This window comes from Cordyceps fumosorosea (genome assembly GCF_001636725.1).
Source record: "Cordyceps fumosorosea ARSEF 2679 chromosome Unknown scaffold_9, whole genome shotgun sequence".
In the NCBI taxonomy this organism is placed as follows: Eukaryota; Fungi; Ascomycota; class Sordariomycetes; order Hypocreales; family Cordycipitaceae; genus Cordyceps; species Cordyceps fumosorosea.
The window spans coordinates 559,339-572,422 of NW_017387309.1; the positions used below are offsets into that span (position 1 = coordinate 559,339).

General features: G+C 57.1%; 8 protein-coding genes across 8 annotated transcripts; 4 read left to right on the plus strand and 4 right to left on the minus strand.

The window, feature by feature from the left end:
- On the minus strand, positions 1 to 603 carry ISF_04348 (Sybindin-like family protein; the record flags this gene model as incomplete). Its single annotated transcript, XM_018847954.1, has 3 exons — positions 1 to 337; positions 427 to 552; positions 596 to 603. The coding sequence occupies 3 exons, from the start codon at positions 601 to 603 to the stop codon at positions 1 to 3; spliced, it is 471 nt and encodes a 156-aa protein (XP_018704910.1).
- A 599-nt stretch (positions 604 to 1,202) lies between these two features.
- On the plus strand, positions 1,203 to 1,857 carry ISF_04349 (HRDC-like protein; the record flags this gene model as incomplete). The annotated part of the gene is made up of 3 exons (XM_018847955.1): positions 1,203 to 1,426; positions 1,502 to 1,629; positions 1,736 to 1,857. The coding sequence occupies 3 exons, from the start codon at positions 1,203 to 1,205 to the stop codon at positions 1,855 to 1,857; spliced, it is 474 nt and encodes a 157-aa protein (XP_018704911.1).
- A 452-nt stretch (positions 1,858 to 2,309) lies between these two features.
- On the minus strand, positions 2,310 to 3,623 carry ISF_04350 (hypothetical protein; the record flags this gene model as incomplete). The annotated part of the gene is made up of 2 exons (XM_018847956.1): positions 2,310 to 2,638; positions 2,708 to 3,623. 2 exons carry the CDS (start codon positions 3,621 to 3,623, stop codon positions 2,310 to 2,312), a joined length of 1,245 nt encoding a protein of 414 aa, XP_018704912.1.
- A 1,404-nt stretch (positions 3,624 to 5,027) lies between these two features.
- ISF_04351 (Armadillo-type fold protein) lies at positions 5,028 to 7,150 on the minus strand (the record flags this gene model as incomplete). Its single annotated transcript, XM_018847957.1, has 2 exons — positions 5,028 to 6,856; positions 6,910 to 7,150. The coding sequence occupies 2 exons, from the start codon at positions 7,148 to 7,150 to the stop codon at positions 5,028 to 5,030; spliced, it is 2,070 nt and encodes a 689-aa protein (XP_018704913.1).
- Positions 7,151 to 7,626: 476 nt separating this feature from the next.
- Positions 7,627 to 8,380, plus strand: ISF_04352 (Ubiquitin-conjugating enzyme/RWD-like protein; the record flags this gene model as incomplete). Its single annotated transcript, XM_018847958.1, has 2 exons — positions 7,627 to 7,693; positions 7,755 to 8,380. 2 exons carry the CDS (start codon positions 7,627 to 7,629, stop codon positions 8,378 to 8,380), a joined length of 693 nt encoding a protein of 230 aa, XP_018704914.1.
- Positions 8,381 to 8,612: 232 nt separating this feature from the next.
- Positions 8,613 to 9,737, minus strand: ISF_04353 (Tetratricopeptide-like helical; the record flags this gene model as incomplete). Its single annotated transcript, XM_018847959.1, has 1 exon — positions 8,613 to 9,737. The coding sequence occupies one exon, from the start codon at positions 9,735 to 9,737 to the stop codon at positions 8,613 to 8,615; it is 1,125 nt and encodes a 374-aa protein (XP_018704915.1).
- A 283-nt stretch (positions 9,738 to 10,020) lies between these two features.
- On the plus strand, positions 10,021 to 10,763 carry ISF_04354 (riboflavin synthase alpha chain; the record flags this gene model as incomplete). Its single annotated transcript, XM_018847960.1, has 2 exons — positions 10,021 to 10,051; positions 10,102 to 10,763. 2 exons carry the CDS (start codon positions 10,021 to 10,023, stop codon positions 10,761 to 10,763), a joined length of 693 nt encoding a protein of 230 aa, XP_018704916.1.
- A 467-nt stretch (positions 10,764 to 11,230) lies between these two features.
- ISF_04355 (DNA repair nuclease, XPF-type/Helicase) lies at positions 11,231 to 12,967 on the plus strand (the record flags this gene model as incomplete). Its single annotated transcript, XM_018847961.1, has 1 exon — positions 11,231 to 12,967. The coding sequence occupies one exon, from the start codon at positions 11,231 to 11,233 to the stop codon at positions 12,965 to 12,967; it is 1,737 nt and encodes a 578-aa protein (XP_018704917.1).
- Positions 12,968 to 13,084: the final 117 nt, after the last annotated feature.

The following is a 13,084-nucleotide window of genomic DNA, read 5'->3' on the forward strand; positions in this document are numbered from 1 at the left end:
TCAGCGGCTGTTGATCTCTCTAATGTATGATAGCAGCTTACGGTCAAATAGGTCACACCGCACCGGCATCTCTAGTGAGTAAAACGGGTTCTTCATGACGTAGTCGGCGTAGAGGTCGTATATCCGCCTGATGGTGACGTCGACATTGGTCTGCGTCGTGTCCGTGAAGAGAAGGAACTTGGTGCCCGTCATGGTGTTGAAGCACTGCATGCGAAAGTTCTCCGTCTCGAGTACCTCGAGCCCCGACGATGGCTCCGGCCTGCTGGGCACGCCCCCAGGCGCAGTTGGCGGTGCGACGGGCTTGATGGGGTTGAGCCTGGCTGTGATGGCGTGGACACTTTGGAGTTTGCGGTCAGCGAGCGGACGGGCTGGCTGGCTGCGGGCCGGCTGGCCGCGGGCCGGGCGGTTTTGATTATCAGTACTTACCCGTGAAAGGTGCCCGCGAGGACGAGGTAGTCGTTTGTGCTGATCTTTTGTAGGCCCGTCTCGTGGAAGATCTTGTTGTAGATTAAGCCACCGGCCTTGTTGATGATGATGAGTGCAAACACGGTCCTGCAGTGGTCAGCGGATGTGACTCTTCACATTTCGGACAGACACATACATTTTTCTGGTGTATAGTATGGCCCCCTGTGTTTGATCACTTTGTCCTCTCTCAGTTTACTCGCCAGCTCTGATGAAGCGATTGAGCGGTCCGCGCCCCTCCTCCAGCTGGTTTCCTGAACCACAACTACAACCACGACCGAGGTGCCACGTCTAAGAGTTCCGAGTGCAGGGTTTCTTGAAATACCGCTCAATTGTACTGAGTATGCAAAAAATGCGCTTTTCGTTGCTGGTATCAGGAGGGCATATATGAATGATGATGAGCAGGGGGGAGTCCAATTGTCGGCTGCCACGCCGCTGGTCTGGTTAGGCCGTTCCAGCGCTTGGCCCCACTAAAACGCATCTCGAACTTCGCCAGGCAGCTGAGCAATCCAACCAAAGGCTCTAGCGCAGTTTCTTGCAACTCATCATTTTCCATCTCCCACGCAGACCTTGCGCCTCTCCACCACGGCGCTGTTCGATCCCGCATCTCCTCAATATATATCTATAACACGAATCGAGCGACTGCGAGTTTCCTGCCGCCAACCTCTCTCGCCTCCCTGCGCGCGCGCGCGTGACCGGATCCCCCCAACAGCCCGCCGCACCGGCACAGCAACGTCGCCATGTCCAACAAAATGTCGCGGCCCAAGCCGCCGCCTCCGGGTAACGAGGAGGCCTCGGCGACGCTGAACCTCGGCGAGTTCCAAAACGTCGACACCCTGACGTTGTCGGAGGCGTCGCTCGTCCTGAACGCGCTGGTCGCGAAGCGTCGCAACGACCGCAAAAACGTCAATGAGACCGAGTACGCGTTCTGCCTGGAAAACACACCATGGACGCATAGGGCACCGTGGGAGGTGCCTTGTGTGATGTGAAGGAATTGTGCTAATCTTACTTCTTCTCTTCTTTCTTCCCGGGATGGCAGGATGCTGAACCAGACCCTCAACTACCTTGACCACTTTGCGCGGTTCACGCAAAAGGAAAACGTCGAGGCCGTCGAACGGCTCCTCAGCGCGCACAAGGACCTGGCCAAGTTTGAGCGTGCCCAGCTGGGTATGGGCTTACTCCCCCTCCCTGGCGTTGTTATCGCCAATTCTTCCTCCCCCTTTCCTCCTAGTATTTGCAAAAAAGAGTTGCCGTGTCTAACACGAACGGGCAGGATCGCTGTGCTGCGAAAACGCCGACGAGGCCAAGACGCTGATCCCCTCGCTCGCCGACAAGATCAAAGACGAGGACCTGCAGGACCTCCTCGCGGAAATCTCCAAGCTGCAAAACCGGTAAGCGCCCGGCGCCCCTGAGGCGTACTTGGTGGAACGGGTACGCAAACGATTGGGGGCCAGTTGCCCTTGCAGATATGCGAGTCGGCAAGGCCTGTGGGGGTTGTCAAGAACACCTGGAGGTATAGAATCGCTTTTTTTCTTTCTTTTTCACATTTCTGGCGTAAAAGGACAAAAACACCGACTACGGGATAGCAACGGCGTTTGATTCGTTTTTCTTTTTCGATACCGGGGGGAAGAGTATGGGACTATCTGTAGGTTTAGACTGCTATTTCTTCTCCCTTCACCTGGGGAGGATGAGGAACAAAGGAAGACCAAGTCTCGCGAGGTTTTTTTGATTATGATAAAAAGACAGACAAAAATATAGCAAGATTTCCGTCTACCAAACCACCAGCCCTTTCCCCATCCCCGACATTCCCTCTGTCCCCGCTGGGGAGGAGCGTTCCGCCCGCCCGACTACCTTCTGGGAGGATGGATCTCCCCGGACAGCACCTTATACTGGTTCCATTGGTTGATGTAGGTCGGCCGGCCGTTGTGTCTTGGCAGGTGGTTGAGCGTGGCGTGCGGATCGGAGCTGGGGCGCTGCTTAACCACCCCGACGACCCGCGCGGCGCCGCCGCCGCCCACGCGTCTCGGACTGTCCTGGCGGACCCTGGCGCCGGCCGCCGCGGCCACGGGCGTGCTGGGCAGCTCGACGACGTGGACCCCGCGGCCGTCCATCTCGAACGTGTCGGGGTGGTGTGGCGGCAGCGGCGAGTTCCTCCTAGCCGGTTGGTCGGCGCGACCTGTGGGGGGGAACCGTGTCAGCGTTTGCTGAGCGAGCCGATCCGTCATCGCGTGCCGGTGCTGCTTACCTCCAAAGGGCGCAAACGGGTCGTAGCCGTATCCTTGCCCCGTTGAAGCTTGGTGGTGGTGCTGCGGCGTCGGATGGGGGGGGAGCGAGGTGGGCGGCGTGGGCCGCCGTCCGAAGATGCTGTCGCGCAGCCTCGACTTGTCGACGGCCGCCACCACCGGAGCGTGGTCGCTCAGGTTGTCGGCGGCCTCCTCCGCCACTCGGTTGTTGCGGCGCCTCTTCCACAGCCAGAGCAGGACGACCAGCAGAGCGGCGGCGCAAACGCCTCCCACCGCGATGCCAGCCACGGCGCCGGTGTTGATGCCGGGGTTCGCGTCTTGGCTTGGCGGCGACGTGCTCGTCGGCAGCGGCTGCGTCTCGACGATGGAGGAGGAGGACGTCGCGTCCGCGCCCAGCTCAGTGGTAGTGGTGAATGATGGCGCCAGAGAGTCCGTGCCGATGCTGGACAGCTCCCGGGTTATGGTCGTGTGCCTCGTCACGGTGACGGTGGAATCGTTGGGGATGGTGCGTGTGACACCAGAGTCGGACTGTGCAGAGAGCCTGCTGGGGGGAGATGACGAAGATGGCGAGCGAGGCGGCGGCGAAGACGATGACGTGGACGACTCTGTGCTCGTCGCGGCCTCGTCCGCGGCTTCATCGGTTGGCACCAGCGAACGCGTGGGATCGGGCCCCATGGTTGGCGAGTCGGAAGTCGACGAAGACGGGGCTGTCGTGGAAGAGGAACTGTTGGTATAGGACGGCCTTGCCGTCGGGGAGGATGACGTCGAGGAGGCGTTGGCACGCTGCGGTGGTGCGTCCGGGCAACGCTTGAGGTGGCAAGGGTCGACGCTGCAGCAGCTGGTTCCGCCGCCACTGCAGCTGTACCACCTTGTGCCGTAAGGGCACTGAATCGCATTTCGGACCGCCATCTTCTCCATGGCTTGCAGTTTGAAACGAGGAGCCGTTGGCTGTTTGGACTTGCGTTGCACAGAGTGAGCAGCAGGTGAGATCGTGTAAGTCGTTTGTGACGCACGCAGAGACGAGTTCAGCTCTGCCCGTTTTTCACATGCATGACAAATTGGATTGTAATTGTGCAGTAAAAATATACAGAAGAGAGAAACGAAAAGAAGGACCAAGTAGCAAGCAGGGCGGGCATCGGCAGAGTGATATATCTAGCCATGGCCGGCTCAGTGGCCCTGACAGCCTCAATGTTGGCTCTCTGCTTACCAGCCACACCCAACACATATTGATGCAGGGGAGAGCGCTAAAATCGTTGTCTCGCGGTCGCGGCCTGATATCCCCCCATCATTCTGCGTGGGTGACCCTGCCTTCGTGCCTGAAGGGCCGCCACATCGGCCGGGTCTTAGATGGCCAAGACCAACAACTACAGATAGGAGTAGGACTCAGCAGCATCATGCAACTTTCTGCTCACCCTCCCTCTGCAAAGAACATGGCAGAGCGCAGGGCGCAAAAACGACCGACGAACGAGAGCAAGCGTCTATTTGCGGAAGCATCTGCCGCCGTGGCGACTCGCCGCTTCCGAGGGGACGGGATGTGCAGAGAGTCGAGCATTTATTACTTAGGCAAAGCGACGATGCATCTTGAAGTAGCCTTCTATTTCGGGGGTTCCGGTTGGTTGCGGCCTTGCCAAGGATGCAAAAGTCATCTCAAAGCCTTCTCTTGCCCTCCCCATATGCCCCCCAACCACCCGCAGCCCTGGGCGGCTACGAACAGCAAGCAAGGCGTCGGGGCAGGCAAGCGAAGAACCTCGGCGCCGCAAGAAGCGTGGCTTGCATACAAACATTCTCGCCGCCCCCAAGAAAAGAAACGGTCGCCCAAGTAGGCCTGCTCTAGTTACGGGGAAGAGGAAAGAAAGGGCCGCGATGGCGATAGCCTGTTGGCCCACACCGTCATTGTCACTGCATGTCCGGTGCATTAGTCGATGTAAAAAAATAAAAAGAGGCAGCGCAGAGTCGCCAAAAAGGGTGGTCAGCCACCAGCCGCCCATGCTGTGCGACCCTCCCTGTTCTCACACCGTACAACTTATTGGTGGCAAATAACGAGAAACAAGGAAAGATGCATGATAATTGTTCTGAAAATAATGCAGATGAAACCAAACTTCCTGTCAAGGACGCCTATATTTTCCCCCGATTTAATACACAAAGAGTCTAACCGCTAGACGCAGACACGCCCTCCCTCCCTCCCCCCCCAAACTTCCTGTCAAGGACGCCTATATTTTCCCCCGATTTAATACACAAAGAGTCTAACCGCTAGACGCAGACCCGCCCCCCCCCCCCCCCCCCCCCCCTGGTGTGCGTTTCATGTCAACATCTCTTCTCCCCTCAAAGCTTCTCCAGCAGCAGCTTACTGCCACTGTTGCCTACCGCCGGCTCCGTCTTCTTCTTGCTGGCAGCCTTCTTTTTGCCTGCCGACTTGTCCGCTTCGGCCGCCTGCTCCTTAGCCTCCTGAGCCGCCTTTTGCTCCGGTGTCTGCTCCTTAGCCGCCTTCTCTAAGAGCTTCTTGTTCTTCTTGAGCGTCTTCCTCACGGCCGCGGCGTCGCTAAAGTCCCCGGCCTCCAGCAGCGCTACGACCACGAAAGAGCTCGGGCCCGTTGCCCAGTCCACAATGTAGTCTGAGATGACGGGGTACAGAATGTTGGAGAAGCCCAAGGCGGGCTCTAGGGGGATAATCTTGCCCGCGGCCTTGTCGAAACGGCCGCCCTGAATAAGGGACTTGAGCATCCGGCCTCCAAAGGGCGTCTTTGAGATGTGAGTCCGAGGCTGAACCTCGTCCTCCGGCACCTCCTCGTTAGGGTTGCCCTTGGCTGCCTGAGCAACAGCTTCTAGGGCGGCAGCTTTGTCGCCAGTGTTGCACAAGAGAATGTCTGCAATGAACTGGCAGCCAAACGCCGTAGACATGAGATCGGCCGGGGCTGTGGCAATAGCCTCGAGAAGATGGGGGGTAAGCGTTGACGCAAGTTCCTGGCGGCGAGCATCTGTGTCCTTCTTACTCGTCGTCTTGCGAATCTCGTGAACTTCGGTGAGGATATCTTGGGCAAATGTGCTGCCGGGTGGGAACAGAGATTTTGACATGCCTTCGAATAGGTACATGAATGCCAGTCTTGCATGTGGATTGTTGACGGCACCGACAATATTATCCACAACCTCCTCGGTCTTCTCCCCGACCAGTTCAGGGAAGATGGACTTAGCGGTGAGCTTGGTATCGTCGATAACGTCGTATGCGGTAAGAATGACCAGGTGGGCATATTGGTCGCCCGCCATGGCCATGAATGTATCCTTGTAGCTCTTGAGCAGCTGCTTTCTGTCCTTTGCGCTACCGTAGGCAAGAAGCAGGCAGACTAATCGTGAACCTGAGCGAGTAAACGCCAAGTTCTTGAGTAAATCGCCGGTCTCATCGCCCTTGATCAGCTCCATAAATTCTTTAAACTCCTCCGAGCCAGGCTCCGTAGCAAGGTAGTACTGGAGCATGGCGTCGTGCAGCATCGTGAAGCCACCCATGCGCTTCTGCACTAGCGTATTGATCATCTCAAGCAGCGACTTCATGATGGGGCCGCGCTTGCTGGGTGTGTCGGCGAGAATCTCTTTGAGGTCAGCCGTCACGGCCTTGTCCTTGGTCAGCTCCTTGAGGGTAAACTCAGGGCCGTACCATTCGCGGAGCAGGAACGCCTTCTGCTGCTTGGTCGCAACTGTGCGGTAGATATCGTCAAGGATCCACGAGGCTTCGGCATGGTTGATCAATTTGCGGACGCGACCGTAAAAGTCGGGAATGATGAGGTCGCGGATCTCGTCGTCGTTTTGCACCAGGAGCTTGCCGATGAAAAACTTGGCGTATCGGCTCTCGGCCAGCTGTGCGTAGCTGCCTTCAAGCTCGCGGGCGATCTGTTTGCGTTGCTCGGAGGTCGCATACTTGATGGCGGTTTGGACGGCGCGGACGGCATCATGCTTCAGAACGAAGTCCTTCATGCGGCCGGTAATAATCGTGAAGAGTTCAGCGACGAGTTGCTGGCGCTCCTCCTTGGGGACGTGAGACTTTCGGCGCAGTCGCTCCCAAATCTTCTTTGTGCGCTGGACTTCGTCGGCGAGCGGCTTGGCCGCCTTGCGCTCGGCCGCAAGCTGCTTCTGTTTGGCGTGCGATTCGCGCGAGGTAAGACCTGAGTGTCCATGTTAACCCAAGTCCTCAATCAACCCAGTTTGTCTGGCATACCTGGCTCAAAAGTCTTCTGGTAGCCCTTGGCCGCAGGCTTGCTCTCTTTGATCTTATCTGAAAGCTGGACGCCACCGTCATCAGAATCAGAAGCGTCGTCAGAGTCGTCCGAGTCTTCAGCAGCTGGCGCAGCCTTCTTGTTGTCTTCGAGACGGGCCTTCTTAGCCATGGCCTTCGGCTTCCCCTTCACTCCCATAGTAGCCTTTCTCTTGCCACCTACAGCGGCAGTTTTTGCAGCCATTTCTAATCAGATTGCTTTTCCTGAGAATTGTTGCGATAAAGCTGGTCGGCTTGGACTTTTTTATAGCGGATCCGGCCTCTGCACCAGAAAAGTTGCAGGCTTTCAGCACTTTCCCAAATTTTTGTCAATCTGCCAGGCGGTGAAGTCACGCTAAGCCTAAATTGCTGCCACGCCAGACCCCGCGGTCCAAAAAGTGCACCAGTTGTTGTTGACTTTTACGCCTTCAAACGTACGGAGGCAGGTCTCTGAACCTACTGCTACGTTGGGAACAAGTTTTTGCACCAAGTGAAAAGAAAAATACCTAATTCCAACCTAGGATAATTTTTTTTTTGGGGGGGGGGGGGGAAAAAAGAGCATTGCTGCTGATGTTAGTAAGCAGTATGCTGGACAATTCACCCACTTCAGGCTTGCGATGGAGGGGCATTCTTTGACAACTGGAATCGCCAATTGCGTTTTGGGGCACCAAGTTCAGCATCATGGGCCGTGAAGAGCAGGTCGAGGAGCGAGAGGTTCTCGACTCCATCTTCCCGGAAGAAATCACAGGTGTGATTTCCTACTGGCTATAGCCCGTTACCCGCTCGAACCCGTCCCTAACCCTGCACAGATGTCTCCGAGACGGAATACAGAATATCCATCGCCCTAGATATCCCCAACCACCCCGAAGATGAGGAGCCTCCCAAGTTCCTCCTCTCCGTCCGCTACCCGGACGAGTACCCCGACGTCGCGCCCGGCCTCGAGATCATGGCCGCCCCCGACGGCGGCGCGACTGAGTTCTTCGACACCGGCGACGACCGCGAGCACCTGCTCGCCAGCGTCGAGGAGACGATCCAGGAGAACATCGGCATGGCCATGATTTTCACCATCGTCTCCGCGCTCAAGGATGCCGCCGAGCAGCTCGTGCAGGAGCGCAAGGACGCCGTCGCCCGCGCCGAGCAAGAGCGCCGCGACGCCGCCGAGCGCGAGGAGAACAAGAAGTTCCAGGGCACGCCGGTGAACCCGGAGACGTTCCTCAAGTGGCGCGAGGGCTTTCTCAAGGAGATGGAGGAGCGGCGCGCGCGCGAGGAGGAGGAGCGCCTGGCGGAGCTGAAGAAGGCAAAGGTCAAGGAGGCCGTCAAGCTGACGGGCCGCCAGCTGTGGGAGCGTGGCCTGGTTGGCAAGGTCGACGAGGGCGATGACGATGACGATGCTCCGGTGGAGGAGATGGATAAACTAGCAGTCGAGGCAGCATAAACATACAACAAACGGAGAACAATAAAAAATCGTAAAATTTAACTTGACACTTCAAGTCTTGAACGTATTGTAGTTCGGTCCGTGACCTCTAGTAGTGCCTATCATTAAAGCCAAGTATTGTGTCGTTACAAAGGCTGCCTCAACGCCGTCTAAATGCGCAATCAAGTCGTTTCGTCCTTTTGTGTATCCGAGCCCTATATGGTCACGTCCAATATTCCTGCTCTCCCGTGCTTTAATCTTTCATCTCCTCATCCTCTTCCTCATCCTCCTCGTCATCACTAGCAACATCCCACTCATCCTCACCCTCCTCGGGTTCTCCAATCTCCTTGTTAATGCTCAGCACCAGCTCGACCGCATGCTCGCCCAGCCTCTCGTCCTCGTACTCCTGGGCCTCAAACAGCTTCAGGCACTGGGCCAGCCAGCGCCGCGACGACTTCCACGTCACCTTGAGGTCCTCCGACGGCTCGGCCGAGCCGTTTGCGACGCCGCGCTTGGCGTCGCGCAGCTTCTCGCCAGCCAGGTACAGCGCCCAGCCGCCGAGGTACCAGGCCTCGATACTCTCGTCGTCGTCGGTGACGAGGCGCTCGAGCACGAACAGCGCGTCCTCCATCATGCCTGTCTCGAGCAGCAGGCGGGCCAGGGAGATGCGCGTCGGGAAGTCGGGCACCGCGGGGTCCTCGGGCCCGAGGTCCTGCCACAGCTCCAGGCCGCGCTTGAGGGCGGCGCGGGCCTCGTCGGTGCGCTCCTGCGAGATGCGCACGTTGGCCACCGTCTGCCACGTCTCGGACGAGCCCGGCGCGATCATCATGGCCTCTGTTATAAGTGCCTCGCATCGCTGCTCAGCGTCCTCCTCCCACGACAAGTCCGTCATGTACACTTCGGTGACCGCGCAGAGCACGCCGCCTAGCTTCTTCTGCTTTTCCTCGTATGCGTTTTGTTGCTCGGGGGTCTTGTTGCTGATGGCGTCGAAGTTTTGGATCTGTTTGCGCAGCGCTGCGGCACCGCGATCGAACCACTTTACGGTATCCTGGCCGCCTTCTTCGCTGAGCTCGGCGAGGAACAGGAACTTTTCGGGGCCGCCGCCGACTTTTTCGTCCATATCGCCATTCTTGTCAATGTTAGCTGCGCGCTCGAAGAGCGAGCGAGCCTCATCGATTTCGCCGTCTTCAATATGTAGTAGAGCGAGGAGGTTCAGGGCTCGCAGTTCGAAGTCACCGCCTGGGCCAGTCGTCGTTAGGGCCTTCTCTGCGAGGCCAATCGCCTCGTCAATGTTGCCGACTTCGAAGAGGGTCTCGACGTCGTCAAGAAGTGTGCCCGCATCGGACTTTCCCTTCTTTTCGGGTCGACTCGGCGCCATCTCTAGAATTTTTTGCTAAAGAAAAAAAAAGGTGTTGCACAAGAGAAGAGTTGTCGAGCTTGCATGGGTCCCCTCAGTTGCACTCTTGGGCTAAAATTTTTGGGTTGCTGCTAATCGATAAGGGGACCTATACCTCAACGGTCGCGGGGTCCTCGTCAGTTATCCCACTTCAGCATGCCGAACGAACCGAGGCAAGACATTTCGTGAATTTAAACGAACATCTTGATTGATTCTTTGTTCTCATTTCAGCTAAATTCTTTATCCCCTACCCCAAGCCGCAACCATGTTCACTGGCATTGTCGAAGATATTGGCGGTATGACCCCTCATTTACACGCCAACAGGGTGTGACTAATTGCGCTCTAGTTATTACACGCCTGGACAAAGATGCCGCCACTGGAAGCGCTGAGATGACGATTACCATCGCGCCCGGGTCATCTCTTCTCAAGGACTGCCGAGATGGTGATTCTATCGCCGTGAACGGCGTATGTTTGACTGTGACATCGTTCAAGGATGACCACTTCAATGTCGGCGTTGCACCGGAGACCCTGCGCATCACCAACCTCGGCGGACTCTCCGAGAGTAGCCGTGTGAATTTGGAACCTGCCGTCCGTGCTGATACCCGCATGGGTGGCCACTTTGTGCAGGGTCATGTCGATACCGTTGCCGAGATTCTGCTTGCCGAACAAGATGGCAACGCCATTACCTTTCGCTTCCAGCCCAAGAACCGGGACATGCTTCGCTACATTGTCTACAAGGGTTTCATTGCGATCGACGGTACCAGCTTGACTGTCACCCAGGTCAACGACAAAGAAGGCTGGTTCCAGATTATGCTCATCTCCTACTCTCAAGAAAAGGTTATTCTGAGTAAGAAGGTGGCTGGTGACAGTGTTAATATTGAGGTCGACATGATGGCCAAGTATGCTGAAAAGTCGCTTGCGGGTATCCTCGGCTCTGGCTCCGGTGAATCAATCCCGCTGCTGGAGAAGATTGTCGAGAGGATCGTCGAGAGCAAGCTGAAGCAATAGCTTTCTGACACGACACTAAGCATTTTAGCATGAACGAGCCAATATATCTATATGCCTACAATTTCAGCACTCTCTTTTCCTGCTACAGAAAGTGCTCCTGGCGGCAACACTCCTGGCGTCGACTGTAGCAAATCGAACACGACCCAGCCACAACAGAAATAGTAAAGAGAAATGTACATTTGATAATTTGAAAACTTAGTGAAATCAAATCTGGCTATCTTGCTGCCTTTTATGAGAAAGTATCGTATTTCGTTATAGATGTTGGTTGAGTGCACGTGAATGCGCGTATATCTGGCGTGCACAAGGCTCCACACGCGTCCTTCCTCCAGCGTCATCTTCAGTCGTGATCGCGCTGGCCGCTATGCGTATTTCAGAGGGGAAGGGAAGACCTTCGCTTACTATCTGTAACGCATAACAAGAAATGGTTTCATCAATAGCACAATCCCAACACTTTCTAGGTCGATACGATGGATGAGGACTGTGCCAATCCCCAGCTTCTCGGCTGGGTCAAGGAGTGGCTCAACCAAGCCCGGGAGCGCAACTCTAAAGGCATCACGACATATAGACGCGCTTACGACGCACTCAAAGCATGCCCCCTCACATTTCAGCACCCTTCAGAGCTTCAGCAGCTCAAAGGCTTTGGCCCTAAACTTTGCGAGCGGCTGGAGGCGAGCCTCAAGAAGCATTGCCAAGAAAACGGGCTACCTATGCCCGAGCATCCGCGAATGAGAAAACAGCGAGCACAGGAAACGGAAGGCGATGCACAGGCTGAAAGCATCAAACCTAAGAAGAAGCGAGCGCAAAAAGCGTACGTGCCGACTCTTCGTTCCGGGGCCTATGCTCTTATCATAGCGCTTGCGACCCTCCCGGAGGACGACTCGACTGGCCTCACCAAGACGGAGCTCATCGAAATCGCACAGTCTTATTGTGATGCATCATTTAGTGCTCCGAGCGATCCCACCAAATTTTACACGGCGTGGAGCTCAATGAAGACTCTGGTGCAAAAGGAAATGGTTTATGAGCGCGGTCGCCCGCTTCGTCGCTATGCACTGACGGACGAGGGCTGGGAAGTTGCGAAGCGTGTAAAACGAGCAAATGGGATGGAAACCGAAGCATCCGGAAGCAACAGTATCACAGGAAATATTCCCTCGCTCCCGCCTCCTGCAGAGAGGACACCGTCACTGTCGCCCGAGCTGGCGGTCATATCCGAAGCTCAACGACTTGTCCGCAACACGGTGCCAGACAGTCCTCAAGCAGCCAACGACAGCTCTATACCCGAATTCTCGTCCATCCGGCTCCCACCCGGTTCCTTCACCGTGCATCTGCTCCTCGACGTGCGCGAAGTCCGGGCCAAGACGGACCGCGACTACATACAAGAGGAGCTCGCCAAGCAGGGCATCAAGGCCATCATGCGCAACCTCGAGGTCGGTGACGCGCAGTGGATTGCCAAGTGCAGCGACGCGTCGCTGCTGGCGCGCCACGGCGCCGAGGGCGATGAGGTGGCCCTCGACTGGATCGTGGAGCGCAAGCGCCTCGACGACCTCATCGGCAGCATCAAGGACGGCCGCTTCCACGAGCAAAAGTTTCGGCTGCGGCGCTGCGGCGCGACGCGCGTCGTCTACATCATAGAGGAGATCGCCATGGACGCCGCTGCGTACAGCCGCTACGAGGAGGCCGTGCAGTCGGCGATTGCGTCGACGCAGGTCGTCAACGGGTACTTTGTGAAGCGGACCGCCAAGATGGACGACACCATCCGCTACCTCGCGCGGCTGACGCGCATGCTCACGGCGCGGTACGAGCGCCACCCTCTGCACATCATCCCGACGAGGGTGCTCACGGCGCAAAACTACGCGCCGCTCCTCGCGCACCTGCGCGCCTCGCAGCCGGACGTCGGCCACTACGTCACGTACGGTGCGTTCGCGTCGCTCGCGTCCAAGTCGGAGACGATGACGCTCAAGGACGTCTTCCTCAAGATGCTCATGACGACGCGCCGCGTCACAGGCGAGCGCGCGCTCGAGATCCAGCGCCGCTGGCGGACCCCGTACGAGTTCGTGGACGCGTACCGGAGCTGCGGCCCCGGCGAGGCCGGCAGAAAGCGCAAGGCGGACCTGGTCTTTACCGAGCTGGGATACCTCGTAGGCAGGAAGAAATTTAGCAAGAGCCTCAGCCAGAGCATCGCCGAGATTTGGGGCGACTATGCTTGAGGGGGGACGCAGGGGACGCAGCTGAGGAGGAGGAAGGCAACTGTGATGTACAGCTGGAGGTTGTCATGTTTGAAGCAGATATGTATTTCTCTAAAAAAAACACTTTGCAACACGCCA